The 13,119-nt window shown below is 52.7% G+C and overlaps 1 protein-coding gene across 1 annotated transcript in view; it reads left to right on the top strand.

Annotated features, from left to right (window-relative positions):
- Positions 1–9,380, top strand: part of GCN1 (GCN1 activator of EIF2AK4) — a gene marked incomplete at its 5' end in the record, with an annotated part of 60,191 nt that extends 50,811 nt beyond the window's left edge. The window contains 7 exons of the mRNA XM_080822281.1: positions 1,801–1,994; positions 2,135–2,249; positions 4,225–4,321; positions 4,673–4,821; positions 5,335–5,442; positions 7,296–7,514; positions 8,133–9,380. Of these exons, the coding sequence (XP_080678407.1) occupies positions 1,801–1,994; positions 2,135–2,249; positions 4,225–4,321; positions 4,673–4,821; positions 5,335–5,442; positions 7,296–7,514; positions 8,133–8,258 (1,008 nt within the window). The 3' untranslated portion in view covers positions 8,259–9,380. The remainder of the gene's footprint in view (positions 1–1,800; positions 1,995–2,134; positions 2,250–4,224; positions 4,322–4,672; positions 4,822–5,334; positions 5,443–7,295; positions 7,515–8,132) is intronic.
- Positions 9,381–13,119: the final 3,739 nt, after the last annotated feature.

The raw sequence follows: 13,119 nt of genomic DNA on the forward strand, positions 1-13,119 counted from the left end.
TAGAAACAGAGCCAAGATTTGTTGTTATAAAAATGGATTTTTAAAAATTTTTATTTTTATTTTTATTTTTTAAAAGATTTTATTTATTTATTTGACAGAGAGGGAGATCACAAATAGATAGAGAGGCAGGCAGAGAGAGGGGGAAGCAGGCTCCCTGCTGAACAGAGAGCCTGATTCGGGGCTCGACCCCAGGACCCTGAGACCATAACCTGAGCTGAAGGCAGAGGCTTAATCCACTGAGCCACCCAGGTGCCCCAGATTTTTTTTTTAAATTCTTACTTGAGGTTTGGAAACAAAAGCAAGCTTAAAATTTGTACTTTTCTCTCCCTCACCCCTTTTGAGGGGAAGGTGTGGGGAGCAACTTTCCAGATAAAACATGACATTGTGAGCATCACCCTTACTCTATAGAAGATGGGTCTTTTTTTAAAAATTAAGTATCATTTTCACCTGTGTTCTGTGCTTTTTTTTTTTTAAAGATTTTATTTATTTGAGAGAGAGAGAGCACACTCATAAGCAGGGGGAGGGGCAGAGGGAATCTCAAGCAGGCTCCGTGGTCAGCACGGAGCCTTGATGCAGGGCTTGATCACATGACCTGAGCCGAAATCACCATCGATGCTTAACCAACTGAGCCACCCAGGTGCCCCTGTGCTTTTCTCTTCTGTGGTGTTTTATAACTCTGTGTACAAATGGAGCCCTTTCCTCACAGACTTTGTCCCTCCGGCCATGAGTCGATGTCATCCATGGCCAGATGGTTCCTACCTCTGATTTATTGGCTTCACTCCATAGTGTGCCTCCCAGCAGCCCACAGCCCCCAACCCCAGTATTTCCACACCTCCAAACAGCTGCTTTGATTTTCCCGTTTAACGATAAGTAAATCTTCAGTCTTGTTAGGGGTGACTTGCTGAGATCATTTGTTTCATAAGATTGTCCTGAGGTCTCTATGTCAGCCCATGTATCGACTGCTCAGAAGACGGCACCTGCCCTTCTATACCTAGTTCATTGTCCCGTCTTAGCACTGGAATAGGATTTCGGTAGGGCTGACAGCCATCATCCTGTCCTGCTCTTTCTTTCTTTCCTTTTTTTTTTTTTTAAAGATTATTTATTTATTTGAGAGCAAGTGAGAGAAAGAGAGCATGAGCAGGGGGAGGGGCAAAGGGAGAGGGACAAGCAGATTCCTCCCTGAGCAGGGAGCCTGATACAGGGCTCAGTCCCAGGACCCCGAGATCATGACCTGAGCCGAAGGCAGACACTTAATGGACTGAGCCACTCGGGTGCCCCTCTTTTATTTTTTAAGATTTATTTATTTTAAAGAGAGATGGGGGGTATGGGCAGAAGGAGAGAGTCCCAAGCAGACTCCGTGCCAGGTGCAGAGCCTGATGCAGGGCTCAGTCTCATGACCCATGAGATCACAACCTGAGCTGAAACCAAGAGTCAGTCACTTAACCGACTGAGCTGCCCAGGTGCCCCAGCCCCACTCTCTCATGCATTCGGAGATGGAGGTTTCAGGTCACTTGTCCATGTGGACTAGTCTCCCCTTAAGCCAACCAGTGGCTCCCTTGGAGGAGGTGGTGGCAGTGCTGGTGGTCCTCTTCCTGCTCCTCCAGTTCAGTGAAAGATGCTGAAAATGGGACTGAGCAGAACCTGTCCATGCTGGCTGTCCTGTCTTATGGAATGTCTATTCCCAGCCTGCGTGCGGGAGCTGATTCCACCCATGGTGGTTTATGATTGCTTTGTGCCTGTAGCGCGTGGTGGCCTTGGCCTCCAGCGCAGCTGTGCTTCTTGTGTGGGTCTCTCAAACAGGTTGGGATTGCCCTGAAGCCCTTCCTGCCCCAGCTGCAGACCACGTTTACCAAAGCTCTGCAGGACTCCAACCGGGGGGTGCGCCTGAAGGCTGCTGACGCACTGGGGAAGCTCATCTCCATCCACATCAAGGTGGACCCCCTCTTCACCGAGCTGCTGAATGGAATCCGTGTCATGGAAGACCCAGGTGTCAGGTGAGGGGCCGCTGGGGCAGTGCTTGGCCGTGAGGAGGCCCGGCAGCTGTCAAAGCCTCCCGGGGCCGGACTGGGCGTGTGTGGGCGGGAGCAGTGGTGAAGGAGAGCCAGGGTTTAAGTTGGATACATTGGTTCTGTAGGGACACCATGCTGCAGGCCCTGAGGTTTGTGATTCAGGGAGCAGGGGCCAAAGTGGATGTGGCCATTCGGAAGAACATTGTCTCGCTCCTGCTGAGCATGCTGGGACATGACGAGGTACGGCTGCGGGTGGGCAGCGGGGCTGGTGGGCTCAGCTGGTTCCCCTTCTCTTTGCTTTGGTTGGCGTCTCTGGTTTGTGTTAGAAGAACTAGGTATAGCTGCCAACTGCTCAGTGGTAATAATCATTCCCGACGTGCCCATCACTCTGAATGGTTTCCCAAGCATTCGGTTGTAAAGGAGACGGGGCGGGTGGTGTTGGTGTTGGCTCTGATTCACAGATAAGGAAGGTAAGGTTTTCACGGTAAGGAAAGGCAGGACTTTTCATTAACTTGCTGTCTCATTTTCAACAAGCTACTTTCCATCTTTGCCCCTCATTTCCCCATGTGTCAAATGAAGAGGTTCATTTATTGGTTCAGGAAATACTGGCTGAGACGAAGGGTCTTCACGCAGAGGTGAAGCAGGTATGGTGAGGGCCCTTAAGGAATTTGGCTTTTTAGGGTCTGGGACAGGCTGGGAGGTGTTAGCCCTGTTGGAGAGGGCGAGACTGGGGCCGCACCCTAGTGAGGGGTGGGGCCAGAGCCAGAATCCAAGCCCTCTGACTTCCTGTGCTGTCTCGTTCTATCCACACAGCCCTCCCTTCCCCAGTCTGGAAGCGTATGTTAAATACTCATTTGCTGCCCAACGCTGAGGCAGGTCTAGTAGTGGGTTGGGTCTCTGGGTAAAAATTTTCTCCTTCTTTGACCCAGTGGTGATGGGCCCTTTGCTGTGCAGCTTAATTTACATTTGTGAGGCTAATCTCTGGAGTGAGGCCTTCGGTTCACATGTTTCGTTGTGTGCGCACGTGGGGCCAGCCCCACTGGGTGTACCACTGCTCTGGAAGTCTGGCCCTATCCCCAGCTGCTGCTCTTTGACTAGAGCCTCTGCCTTCTCTCGGGGTGCAGATGGGAGACTGTGCCTTCCTTTGGTCACAGTCTGTCAGGATTTTTACAGGGCCATGCCCAGTGTAAGCAAAAGTTAGTATTTAGGCCAATTTGCATTTCACCACAGTGGAGCTTAAAATAGATCCTGTTGGAGAGAGTGGGCGTCAGAGAGAGCCAGCTTTAGTCTTGCTTGGCACCTGGGCTTCTGCTTGGAGCTCAGAGGCCCAAACTGTGGTCAGACCATTTCTCCCCCTTCTCAGAGCTTCCCCTGGATCAGCGGGGGCCACCCAGGGTGCCAACCTGGCATTAGGCTCTCAGCAGGCCCTTAGCCCTGATTGGCTGGTTGGTTGGTTGGTTGGTTGGTTTTGGGGGAGGCACATCAGGTTGGTGCTTATTAATAACATAGCACATAACTTAAAATCCGCTCCCTCACTCTCCCATAGGTCGCTGGCTAGGGAGCAGCAAGGAGCAGGCCGCATCTGGCTGATTTTGACAGAAAATGCTCGGCTTTCACTTGTCTTCCTTGGGTTGATTAGTGGCTTCATTCTGACTTCCTAGGACAAACCCAAATAATAGAGGTGACTCTAGGGCACCAGCACAGTAGAGAGGTAGCAGGGTGTCGCTCTGGACACAACATGACATACAGGGTTGGCAGGGGAGGAGCGCTGGGGGGAGAGGAGCTCAGAGAGGGTCTCTGGGCCTGCCGCCCCCTCTGTGCCCCTCCCTGCCTCCCAGGGCTGTTGAGACTACTTGAGAGAACACACGGAAAACATTCTGACTTTCTAAGAAGAAAGGTGCTACGTAAACACGGTTGTTATTGCTGTTATGCTGGTGGTTACCATATGCACACACACTGGAGTTTTCTAAAATTGAGCGGAGTGCTGGGCGTGTGGCGGTTCACTCCACACCCAGGGGCGGCTGCCGTGAATGGCAGTCCCGCCCTGGCGGCAGGAGCACTGAGTGCCTGGAGTGAGGACGGGATTAAAGCTCCTGAATCGTCTTGTTCTGCCACCTCCCCTGCCCTCCATCCTGGGCAGAGTGGCTGGCCCCGCTGACCTGGGAGTTGGTGGTGCGGCTGACGCTGCCTTTCACTCGCTTCTGTGCCCCGTTAGGACAATACGCGCATCTCCTCGGCCGGCTGCCTGGGTGAGCTGTGTGCCTTTCTGACTGAAGAGGAGCTCAACGCTGTTCTTCAGCAGTGCTTGCTGGGTAGGCCTCCTCTACACCGGGGACCTCCTGCAGGGCCTGTCTCCACCCCCACCCCCCCACCCCCGAAGGGCCTTCTGGCAGCTAGCGTCTCCTGGAGAATTGAGCTCTTGAAGCAAAATGGAGTTTCCAGTGGTCCTGTAACACCTTGTGCCTCTGCTCAGAGAACACAGCTGCGAGTCCAGAGCAGCTTGAGAGAGACCTCTCCTTAACTTGCCATGTCGGGCAGGGAGGCCCGGGTGCAATGTGGACTGGGATTTCCGCCGGGCTCGGGTGGGGGAGGCCTGGGGGCTTCACGGGTTGTAGGGGCACACTGTAAAGTGCAGGTTGATCCAGTTGTGTCCTTCCACTCAGCGGACGTGTCCGGCATTGACTGGATGGTTCGGCACGGGCGGAGCCTGGCGCTGTCCGTGGCTGTGAATGTGGCTCCCGGCAGACTCTGTGCGGGCAGGTATAGCGGTGAAGTTCAGGACATGATCCTCAGCAATGCCATGGCAGACAGGGTAAGGCTTAGGGGCAACCAGACCCATCCTCCTCCTCCTCCTCTAGCCCAAATTCCACTGCTGTAGCCTTGTTGATGTAGCAGGGGGCGTGGGGTTGCAGGGATGACTCGACCCCGGACTGGATGGTGAGAGGCCTGGGTTTGAATTTTGCCTTTGTCAGTAACTTTCTGTACCCTTGGGCCACCACTTGATCCCCTTGGGCCTTAGTTCCATCACCTGTAAACAATGAGGAGTTTGGGTGGGAGCATCTAGAGGTTTTTTCTAGGTCAGAAGGTCTCTGAACCCCACTCCTGGAAAGCTGTGACACAGGCTTTGTCTGCCTCCTAGCCAGAGCAGCCTGTCTGCAAGAGAGCTGTCAAAGAGTCTTGGATGTGAAGTTGTATGTTGGGGGGGGCGTTGCTTGTGTGAGGGGCCGGGGTCCTGGAGATTCCTGGGGATGGGACAGAGCCTGTCCCTGCTGTTCTGAGGAAAGGGCAGGAGGCCACCCCAGCCACCTCTCTCCTCTCCCCACAGATCCCCATTGCGGTGAGTGGGGTTCGGGGCATGGGCTTCCTGATGAAGCATCACATCGAGACAGGAGGAGGACAGTTGCCCGCCAAACTGTCCAGCCTGTTCATTAAGGTGAGTGGGGGCAGCCTGTGAGCAGAGAACCCTGGAAGTATATGCTGTCAAGCTGGCTGTGTCTGGGAGATCTCTGAACCCGTGGGAATGGAACACGGAGGGGTTCTGTGTGCTTTTTTCTCTGGAAGAGTGCCTGACTTCCTGTCAGATTCTCAAGTAGACCTGTGACCCCATGTCAAGTTAAGAACCACTATTTTTATATATTTTTAAAAACATTTCTTTGTTTTAATTTTGTCCTTTCTCAGACATGTGCTGTGGTGTCACATCATGATTTAATTTGCATTTGTCTATGGGTAATGATGTAGAACAAATTTTTTTTTTTTTTTGAGATTTCATTTATTTTTAGAGAGTACGCGTGTGAGGGGAGGGGCAGAGGGGGAAAGAGAGAATCTCAAGCCGACTCCACACTGAGTGCAGAGTCTGATGTGGGGCTCGATCTCATGACCCTGAGATCATCACCTGAGCTGAAACCAAGAGTGGGAGGCTTAACCGACTGAGCCACCCAGGCGCTCCTATAGAAAATGTTTATGTGCTTATTAGCCAGCCCCACATTCACTTGGTGGAGTGTTTATTCACATCTTTTGCCATTCTTAAAATTGTATTCTTTTTTTTTTCTGATATTGAAGTGTTGAGAGGTATGTATTCTGTACGTAAGACCTTTAAGAACCACTCTTAGGCGTTTTTTTTCCTAGGCATCTGGATTTAGTTTTTTAAATTTTTTTTTTAAGATCTCATTTATTTATTTATTTGACAGCACGAGAACACAGTGGGGGGAGCAGCAGACAGAGGGAGAAGCAGGCTTCCCATTTAGCAAAGAGCCTGATGTAGGGCTCGATCCCAGGACCCTGGGACCATGACCTGAGCCAAAGGCAGACACTTAACGACTCAGCCACCCAGGTGCCCCTAGGCATCTGGATTTAGTAAGCTTTGGGATGGACCTGGGTTCAAATCTTAGTAGATCTTTTCTTCCCTGCCTCCTTTTCGCTGGCATGGCTCTCAGCATGGTTATCGTGGTGGCTGCAGGGCTCCAATTAGGAAAACCCAAGAGCCGGACAGCGGGCCCCCACCACCTGTGTCCTAAACCGTGCTTCTCAAACATGAATTTACACCCAAGTCAGAACCAGAATTTACATTCAAAGAGGTGGGGCTGAGTGTGAGGCTCTGCCTTTGTAACCAGCTCCCAGGTGATGTTGATGCTGGTGGTGTGTGGCCCTTGATTGAGTGATGAGGTTCCTGCAGACCCGGGAGCCCCGCTGAAAGTTCTCAGGGCCCCCATTAGATTGAGCCTGTGTGATGGCCTCACCTTGCACATGGCTCTTCCTCGGTGTTGACTTAGGATCCTCTGTATGCCTGGCTGGGCCAGACCCTCCAGGTGTGGAATTGCATGGGCGGACAAGATCTTCAGAGTTGAGATGCACAGAAAGCCTGTGGGGATGGGGAGGGCCCTAATTTATGGAGAGGGTTGTCAGCAGAGACCTCTGAGGGCGGACACCTGAGCTCAGGCCTGAAGGGGGAGAAGGAGCCAACCATGTGAGGACCAGGGGCAGGCATGCCCCAGGCAGTGAGACCAGCCAGTATGGAAGCCCCAGGGTAGGAAGGAGCGGGTGTGTCTGAGGAAGTGAAAGCCCCATGTGGGCCAGGAGTAGTGACCAAAAGGGAGAGTGGCATGAGACGACATGAGGGGCAGAGATGTCACAGCCTATCTGTCACCCACCCACGAGGGGGAAGGCAGACCTCAGAAGGGAGCACTGGGGTCAGTTTCCAGATGAAGAGGGAGTGTCAGGGTAGAAATATGGGCTTCCTTGAGAACAGACTGGATGTGCCTGACTAAAAGCGCTTGGTCCTCTTCACAGTGTCTGCAGAACCCATCCAGTGACATCAGGCTGGTGGCCGAGAAGATGATCTGGTGGGCAAACAAGGACCCGCTGCCTCCCCTGGACCCCCAGGCCATCAAACCCATCCTGAAGGCTCTTCTGGACAACACCAAGGATAAAAACACCGTCGTGAGGGCCTACAGCGACCAGGCGATCGTCAACCTCCTGAAGATGCGGCAGGGCGAAGAGCTGTTCCAGGTGGGCACCTGCGGCTGCCGCTCAGCGGGTGACTCTCCTTCTGGGCGGCATCTCCGAGGATCAGGCTCTGCTCTGCCACCCCGTATGCCGAGTGTGAGGGGCACATTGTGGTCAGGTGACCGGTCTGGTGCCTAAAAGCAGTTCTCTGTTCCTGTGGTGTTCAGGTTTCTTTTGGCAACAGAGCCCTTTCTCCAAATAGAGTGTCACATGGCACCCAGACCTTTGAAGCCAATCCCAGGGGGGCTGCCTGGTGAAGGCCAGAGCCCCCCTCACACATTCCTCCACTCCTAGGCACCTTTTTTTTTTTAATTTTTAATTTTTAATCTCTGTACCCGACATGGGGCTTGAACTCACAACCCCAAGATCAAGAGTCGCATGCTCCACCGAACAAGCAGGGCTTCCGGTGACATGGAGTGTCACATGGCCCCCAGCACCAGAAACCCTCCCTGCCCTGCCCCACCCCTTCTCAGCACATGACTTCCCGGGATCCGTCGGACTCCATTTATTTTGTCAGATTCTGCCACATCTAGTTCTGAGGTTAACACTCATTTTTGCGTTGGCTTAGAGAAAACTGCAGTCCAGTTTTCTGATAACGTCTCCTTTCCATCCTCCCCACAGGCCCTGTCCAAGATCCTCGACGTGGCCAGTTTGGAGGTGCTGAATGAGTGCAACCGCCGGTCCCTAAAGAAGCTGGCCAGCCAGGCCGACTCCACGGAGCAGGTGGACGACACCATCCTGACCTGATCGGCCCGTGCCCTAGGCCGGGCTCCACCTCTTTGTTCAATGTTTTCATTTTTGAAAATAAGTTTGTTCCGATGGGGAGCTTAGATGATGGCGTTCCCAGAAAGTATTTTAATATTTCAAAAGACCACAGCCAAAGCCTTAAATCAAACCCACACACAACTGAAAATTGCCTCCTCCATCTCTCACCTTTTTCTTTGGAGAAGAGACGAAAAAGCACATGTGTGAGCCTCACCAGGTGGCAGCCACGAGCGGACCATCCAGCTGAGCACGGCTGGGTCTGGAACAGGTGGGGCCAGACCTCCGGTTCCTCTCCCCCTGCGCTTGAGCTCTGCTTCAGGAGCCCGTGCTACCAGCCTCTGCCTAGATCCTGAGTGGGACACCGGCCCGTGGAGGTCGGCCCGGGGTTCTGTGTCTTGGCGTGGCTTTGCAGTGTTGTGCAACCTGTCAGGGGAACGGGACACAGCGCCCTCGCAGTTCGCAAGTCGGGGAGGGGTACTGGCTCAAATGCGGGTTGTTTGAAGGAGGAATGTTTAATAAAGGCTTTGATTTAATCCTGATAGAAGCAGATTTTTTAAAAATCTCCAAGCAGCTGTTCAGCAGAAAGCTTCGTGCATCAGGAGTAAGGCAAGGCTTGCAGCCATTCTCACGAGCAGCGGCAGCGCTCTGGCTTCTGGGCGTCTCTCCCGCTCTGGCAGGTGCTGTAGAAGTCTACACGCTTCTCAGTCCAGAGGTCAGGTCTCATGAGGTGTGCAGCCAGGCCCATGATCTCCCCAAGTATGGAAAATGCAGGGGTCAAATTAGCCACTTGCCGGCTCTGTCCTAACTCGGAAGGTGGGCAGCTTCTGTCAGGCTGGTTTTAAAGAGAAGCCCATCCCCTCTGTGGAGGAAGGACGAACCACATTCCTGGAGTCAGAGGACTTGCAGGAGGAAAGCAAAGCTGCAGCTCAGCATCTGCCTCCTTTACGAATGACTTCCTTCCTCCTGGTTCTTAGAAGGCTCGTGATCCACATGTCCTGTCTGATGGAGCACGCCCCTCTGGGCCCGGTGACGCAAGTTTTTCTGGGCTGTTTCCGTGGTCACAATACGGAATAAAGCTCTACCGAAATGACTGGCCAGAGCTGTAAAAGGAAGGAAAATTAAATGTGGTGGTAGCGAACTCATCTTGTAGAGGGTCTAAAACGTACCAAAACAGAATCAAGGCATGGCTTATTAATGCAGCAGAGGTAGAAAGTAGCCCAGTGACACAGCACTTCTGATGAGTAAGACAAGGTGACCTCTGAGATACTTCTGATGAAATCCTTGCTGTCTATGCCCGGACCTTCTATGTCACAGGACTTCCTATTTTCTTGCAGCAGGCACGGGCTCAGCTTGCTCAGTGTAACCGTAGACTCCCAGGGCTGCAGGGGAGCTGGAGAGGTCGGCTGAGTCAGTCCCCAGAGCCACAGCTGCCAATGGGTGCAGCTTTCGGTAGCCATGGTAACTGTTCCCTGCTGCTGGGATTCAGATGGTCATCAGCAGCCTCTCAGCTGCCTGGGGCAGATGTCCAGCAAGCTGTCTGCACATGCGGTCACCTCGGCCAGTCAGCCACGGGGCGGCAGATGAAGTTTCCGTGTGAGGGACTGTGGGCTGGGAAAGCGCGGTAAGCTCTGAGGTGCGGTCTTCAGTGTTTCCTCCAGAATCTTAGAACAGATGCTTCTGTCTCTGGCATTCAGCCCCCGGTGTGAAGTTGGGAGGGAAACCTGATGTACTGAGAGGTGGAAGACACTCAGGAAGCAAGATCCAAAGGAAAAACACCAGGTCCTAGTTCCAGAAACTGGAGGAGGATGAGAGCTCTCCGTCCACGACGGATGGATGGAGGCTGGTTCGCAGAGATGACTCAGAGGCTCCCGGAGCATGTTGAAGTGCGTTCCTTCAGTCTGCAGGGGGGTGCGGGCTCCCAGAAAGTGAGCCTCGAAGGGCTGTCACAGGCCTGACAGCGGAGCAGGCACAGAGGACCCTGTCGGCAGTCCCAGAAACAGCAGCCCTGTGTGGACACCTCAGAGGAAGTGGTGCTCCGCAGCGGAGAAGCAAAGCCGTTTGCCCTGGTGATCGGCGGAGCCGCTTCCCCTGGGGCAGGCCGTCCGTCCTCTCCAGGCCAGCGTGCTCATCTGTCAAATGAAGGATTTGGGATGGAGCTCTGAGACGCTCTTGTTCTCAAAGTTCCAATAGTGATTATAACCAATGACATTTGGCATTTTCTTTAATCCTTTCCGCCTGTGAAGTAGGTTCTCTGTGGTTACTGTTTTCCAGAGGAGGGAATTGGGAGAGTGCGTAGTCATTCGCCTGGGGTCATACGGCTCATCAATGGCAGTCTGTCCCCAGAGCACACATCCTTGGCTTTGCTCTTCCGTGCTGGCTAGTTAGGCCCGGGCATTTTCTGTTCTTCACAGCCGGTGCCTCCAGCCCTTTCATGTCCTTGTGCAGCACACTGAGTGGGTGTCTTAGCGGCTCTGGGGGACTGGCTGGGGTTCCACGTGGATGCTACGTGGGCTGATCGGTACCTCACCCCATTCACAGGACGCTTTAAAAAGACAGTGACTCCCAGTGATGCTCCAGGGCGGAGACTGCTGTCCTCTGCATGCTTCCGAAAGGCAGTGACAAAATATGCCCCTAGTTAATCCAGGGAAAACGAAACCGAGCCTCTCACCCCTTCTTCACCTAACTCTGGGAGCCTCTGGAATTCTGTGCATCAAGAGTATTTTAAAATGTGGGGGCAGGTGACATGCTTCACATCCCTTCTAGAAACGAAGCCTCCAGGGAGGTTCACTTTGGCTCCCTGCTGTGATGCCCGCTTGGGAGCGGGGCAAGGGACCTGTGGGACTGAGTCTTCTGTTTGCAGGGATTTCACGTCCTCGTTTTACTGAGAGCAGGTTCGGAAACAAGATCGGTCGTTAGGAATGTTTTTCTAAGTAGGAGTCTGTATGGACGTGTTGTAAATTGCTTCAAGCCTTTCTAGATTAGAACAATAGGGAGAAACAGGAAAAGCCACACTGAAAGATCTAGGTCCTGAGAGGCTTTTAAGGAAACGCAGATGGCGCTTTCGCTCTGGGCCGTGCACTGCTGGGGAGCCGGCTGGACGCGGGGGCAGGCTGGAACCTTAACTTGACCGCTTGATGTCAAGCCAGATAACCCAAGCATGTTCCTTCCCCGGAGCCCACGTGTCCTCACCTGTAGAGTGACAGGACGGGGCACGAGGCTGGGCACCCGGGAGCTGCTCGTTTGGTGGACAATGAGCATTAAAACGAGCCATGTCAATGGGAAGGGCCTGAGCCACAGGGACTGTTAGCGCGACAGCGTGTCCCAAGCCCCGAGCTCTTAGGGGTTCCTGCTGGGTCCAGAATCTGTAGATGCCTGGTTAACTTTTGGGGTCTGAAGTGTAAAAAGCTCCGAACTTAAAATCAAATTCTTTCTGAGAATCGATGATTACTATGTTTGGATCCATGACATGGCGTGAGAAGTGTCAGCACCAGGCTGGGGCTTCCTGTGCCCAGGCAGGAAAACCCTTTGCCATCATTGTTTGAGTGGTACCGGTGAGGCCTGAAGGGGCTGGTCCTTGTTTTAGGAGGACAAAAGTGGAGATACAGATGGAAAGGAGCATCTGTAAGCTCTTGTAGCCAGTTGGCTTGTGGAACTGGGAAAGGGCTCTCTTTCTTGATCCTCTGGTCACCAGGCCCAAGGGCCGTTCCGTAACAATTTGGGAAGGTGAATTCAACAAGAGAAACTAGCCCAGTTGTTGGCATGTGGTTCTGTGGAGTGACTGACTGGGTTTCACTTTTCCTAAGACATGGAGCCCAGGCATTTCCTGGGGCTTTTCTAGCTGTCCTCCAGTTGTGTCAGGAGGGTCCCCCGCAGCCTGGCTGGCTGGAAGGATAGTGTTGACACTGATGGAGCTCAGGAAACTGGAAAAACCGGTCCGAGGATTACCCCTTCAGTGGGGTTTCTGTGTGACTCTCCTGTGTGTCCCCCACATGGAATAAGCTCCAGCACCTTCTCTGAGACCGATTTCTCTGGTCAAGATGGCATTAGCCGGGCGGAAGCCACGTTAGCTCCTCACCATTTGTACTCTCATAACCATTGGAGGTTGGAGGCCAGGTGCAGCAGTATCTGATCCAGCATTTCTCGAACATATTGGCCTCGGGACCCCTTTACAGTTTGAAAAATTATTGAGGACCCCAAAGACCTTGCTTCTACGTCTCTTACTGATACCACTGTAGACATCAAAACTGGTCAACTTGTATAAGCTGTGCTCTTTTAAAAATAATAAGCCCATTACATGTTGCCATAAGTAACCATAGCAAATAGAACTCAGTTTTCCAAAACAAAAGCCCTTTTAGTGAGGAAAGCAGCATTCTTTCGCATTTTTTATGTCTCTTTAATGTCTGGATTTTCATGTCCGCTTCTGCATTCCGTCTGTTGCATTATATCAAGTCGTCCTTCTGGAAACCTCACTGTACGCTTGTGAGCAGGCGAGCGTGGAAAAGGCAAGTAACATCCCAGTGTTACGAAACTGTTTTCACGTTGCAGAGCCTTTGAAAGGGTCTTGGGGAGCCCTGGGCTTCCCAGGCCACACTTGGAAAACCACAGATCTAATCTAAAAGAGGGGAGAGAAATCCTACCGAAGTGACTGGTTGGGGGGCGGGGGTTTGACCCTGTGTTCTGGTGACAGGCCCCAAACTTGGTCCACACCCCACGGAATGCAAACTTGAGAGAGTTCAACCGTGTTATTTCCGATGTTCCTTCTACTTCGCCAGTTCTCTGTGTGGCTTCACTTGAATGCAACAGAGACACCAGTGCCTGCCATGTCCAGAGAACACCAGGATGG

Source organism: Martes martes (assembly GCF_963455335.1).
Source record: "Martes martes genome assembly, chromosome: 13".
Taxonomy (NCBI): Eukaryota; Metazoa; Chordata; class Mammalia; order Carnivora; family Mustelidae; genus Martes; species Martes martes.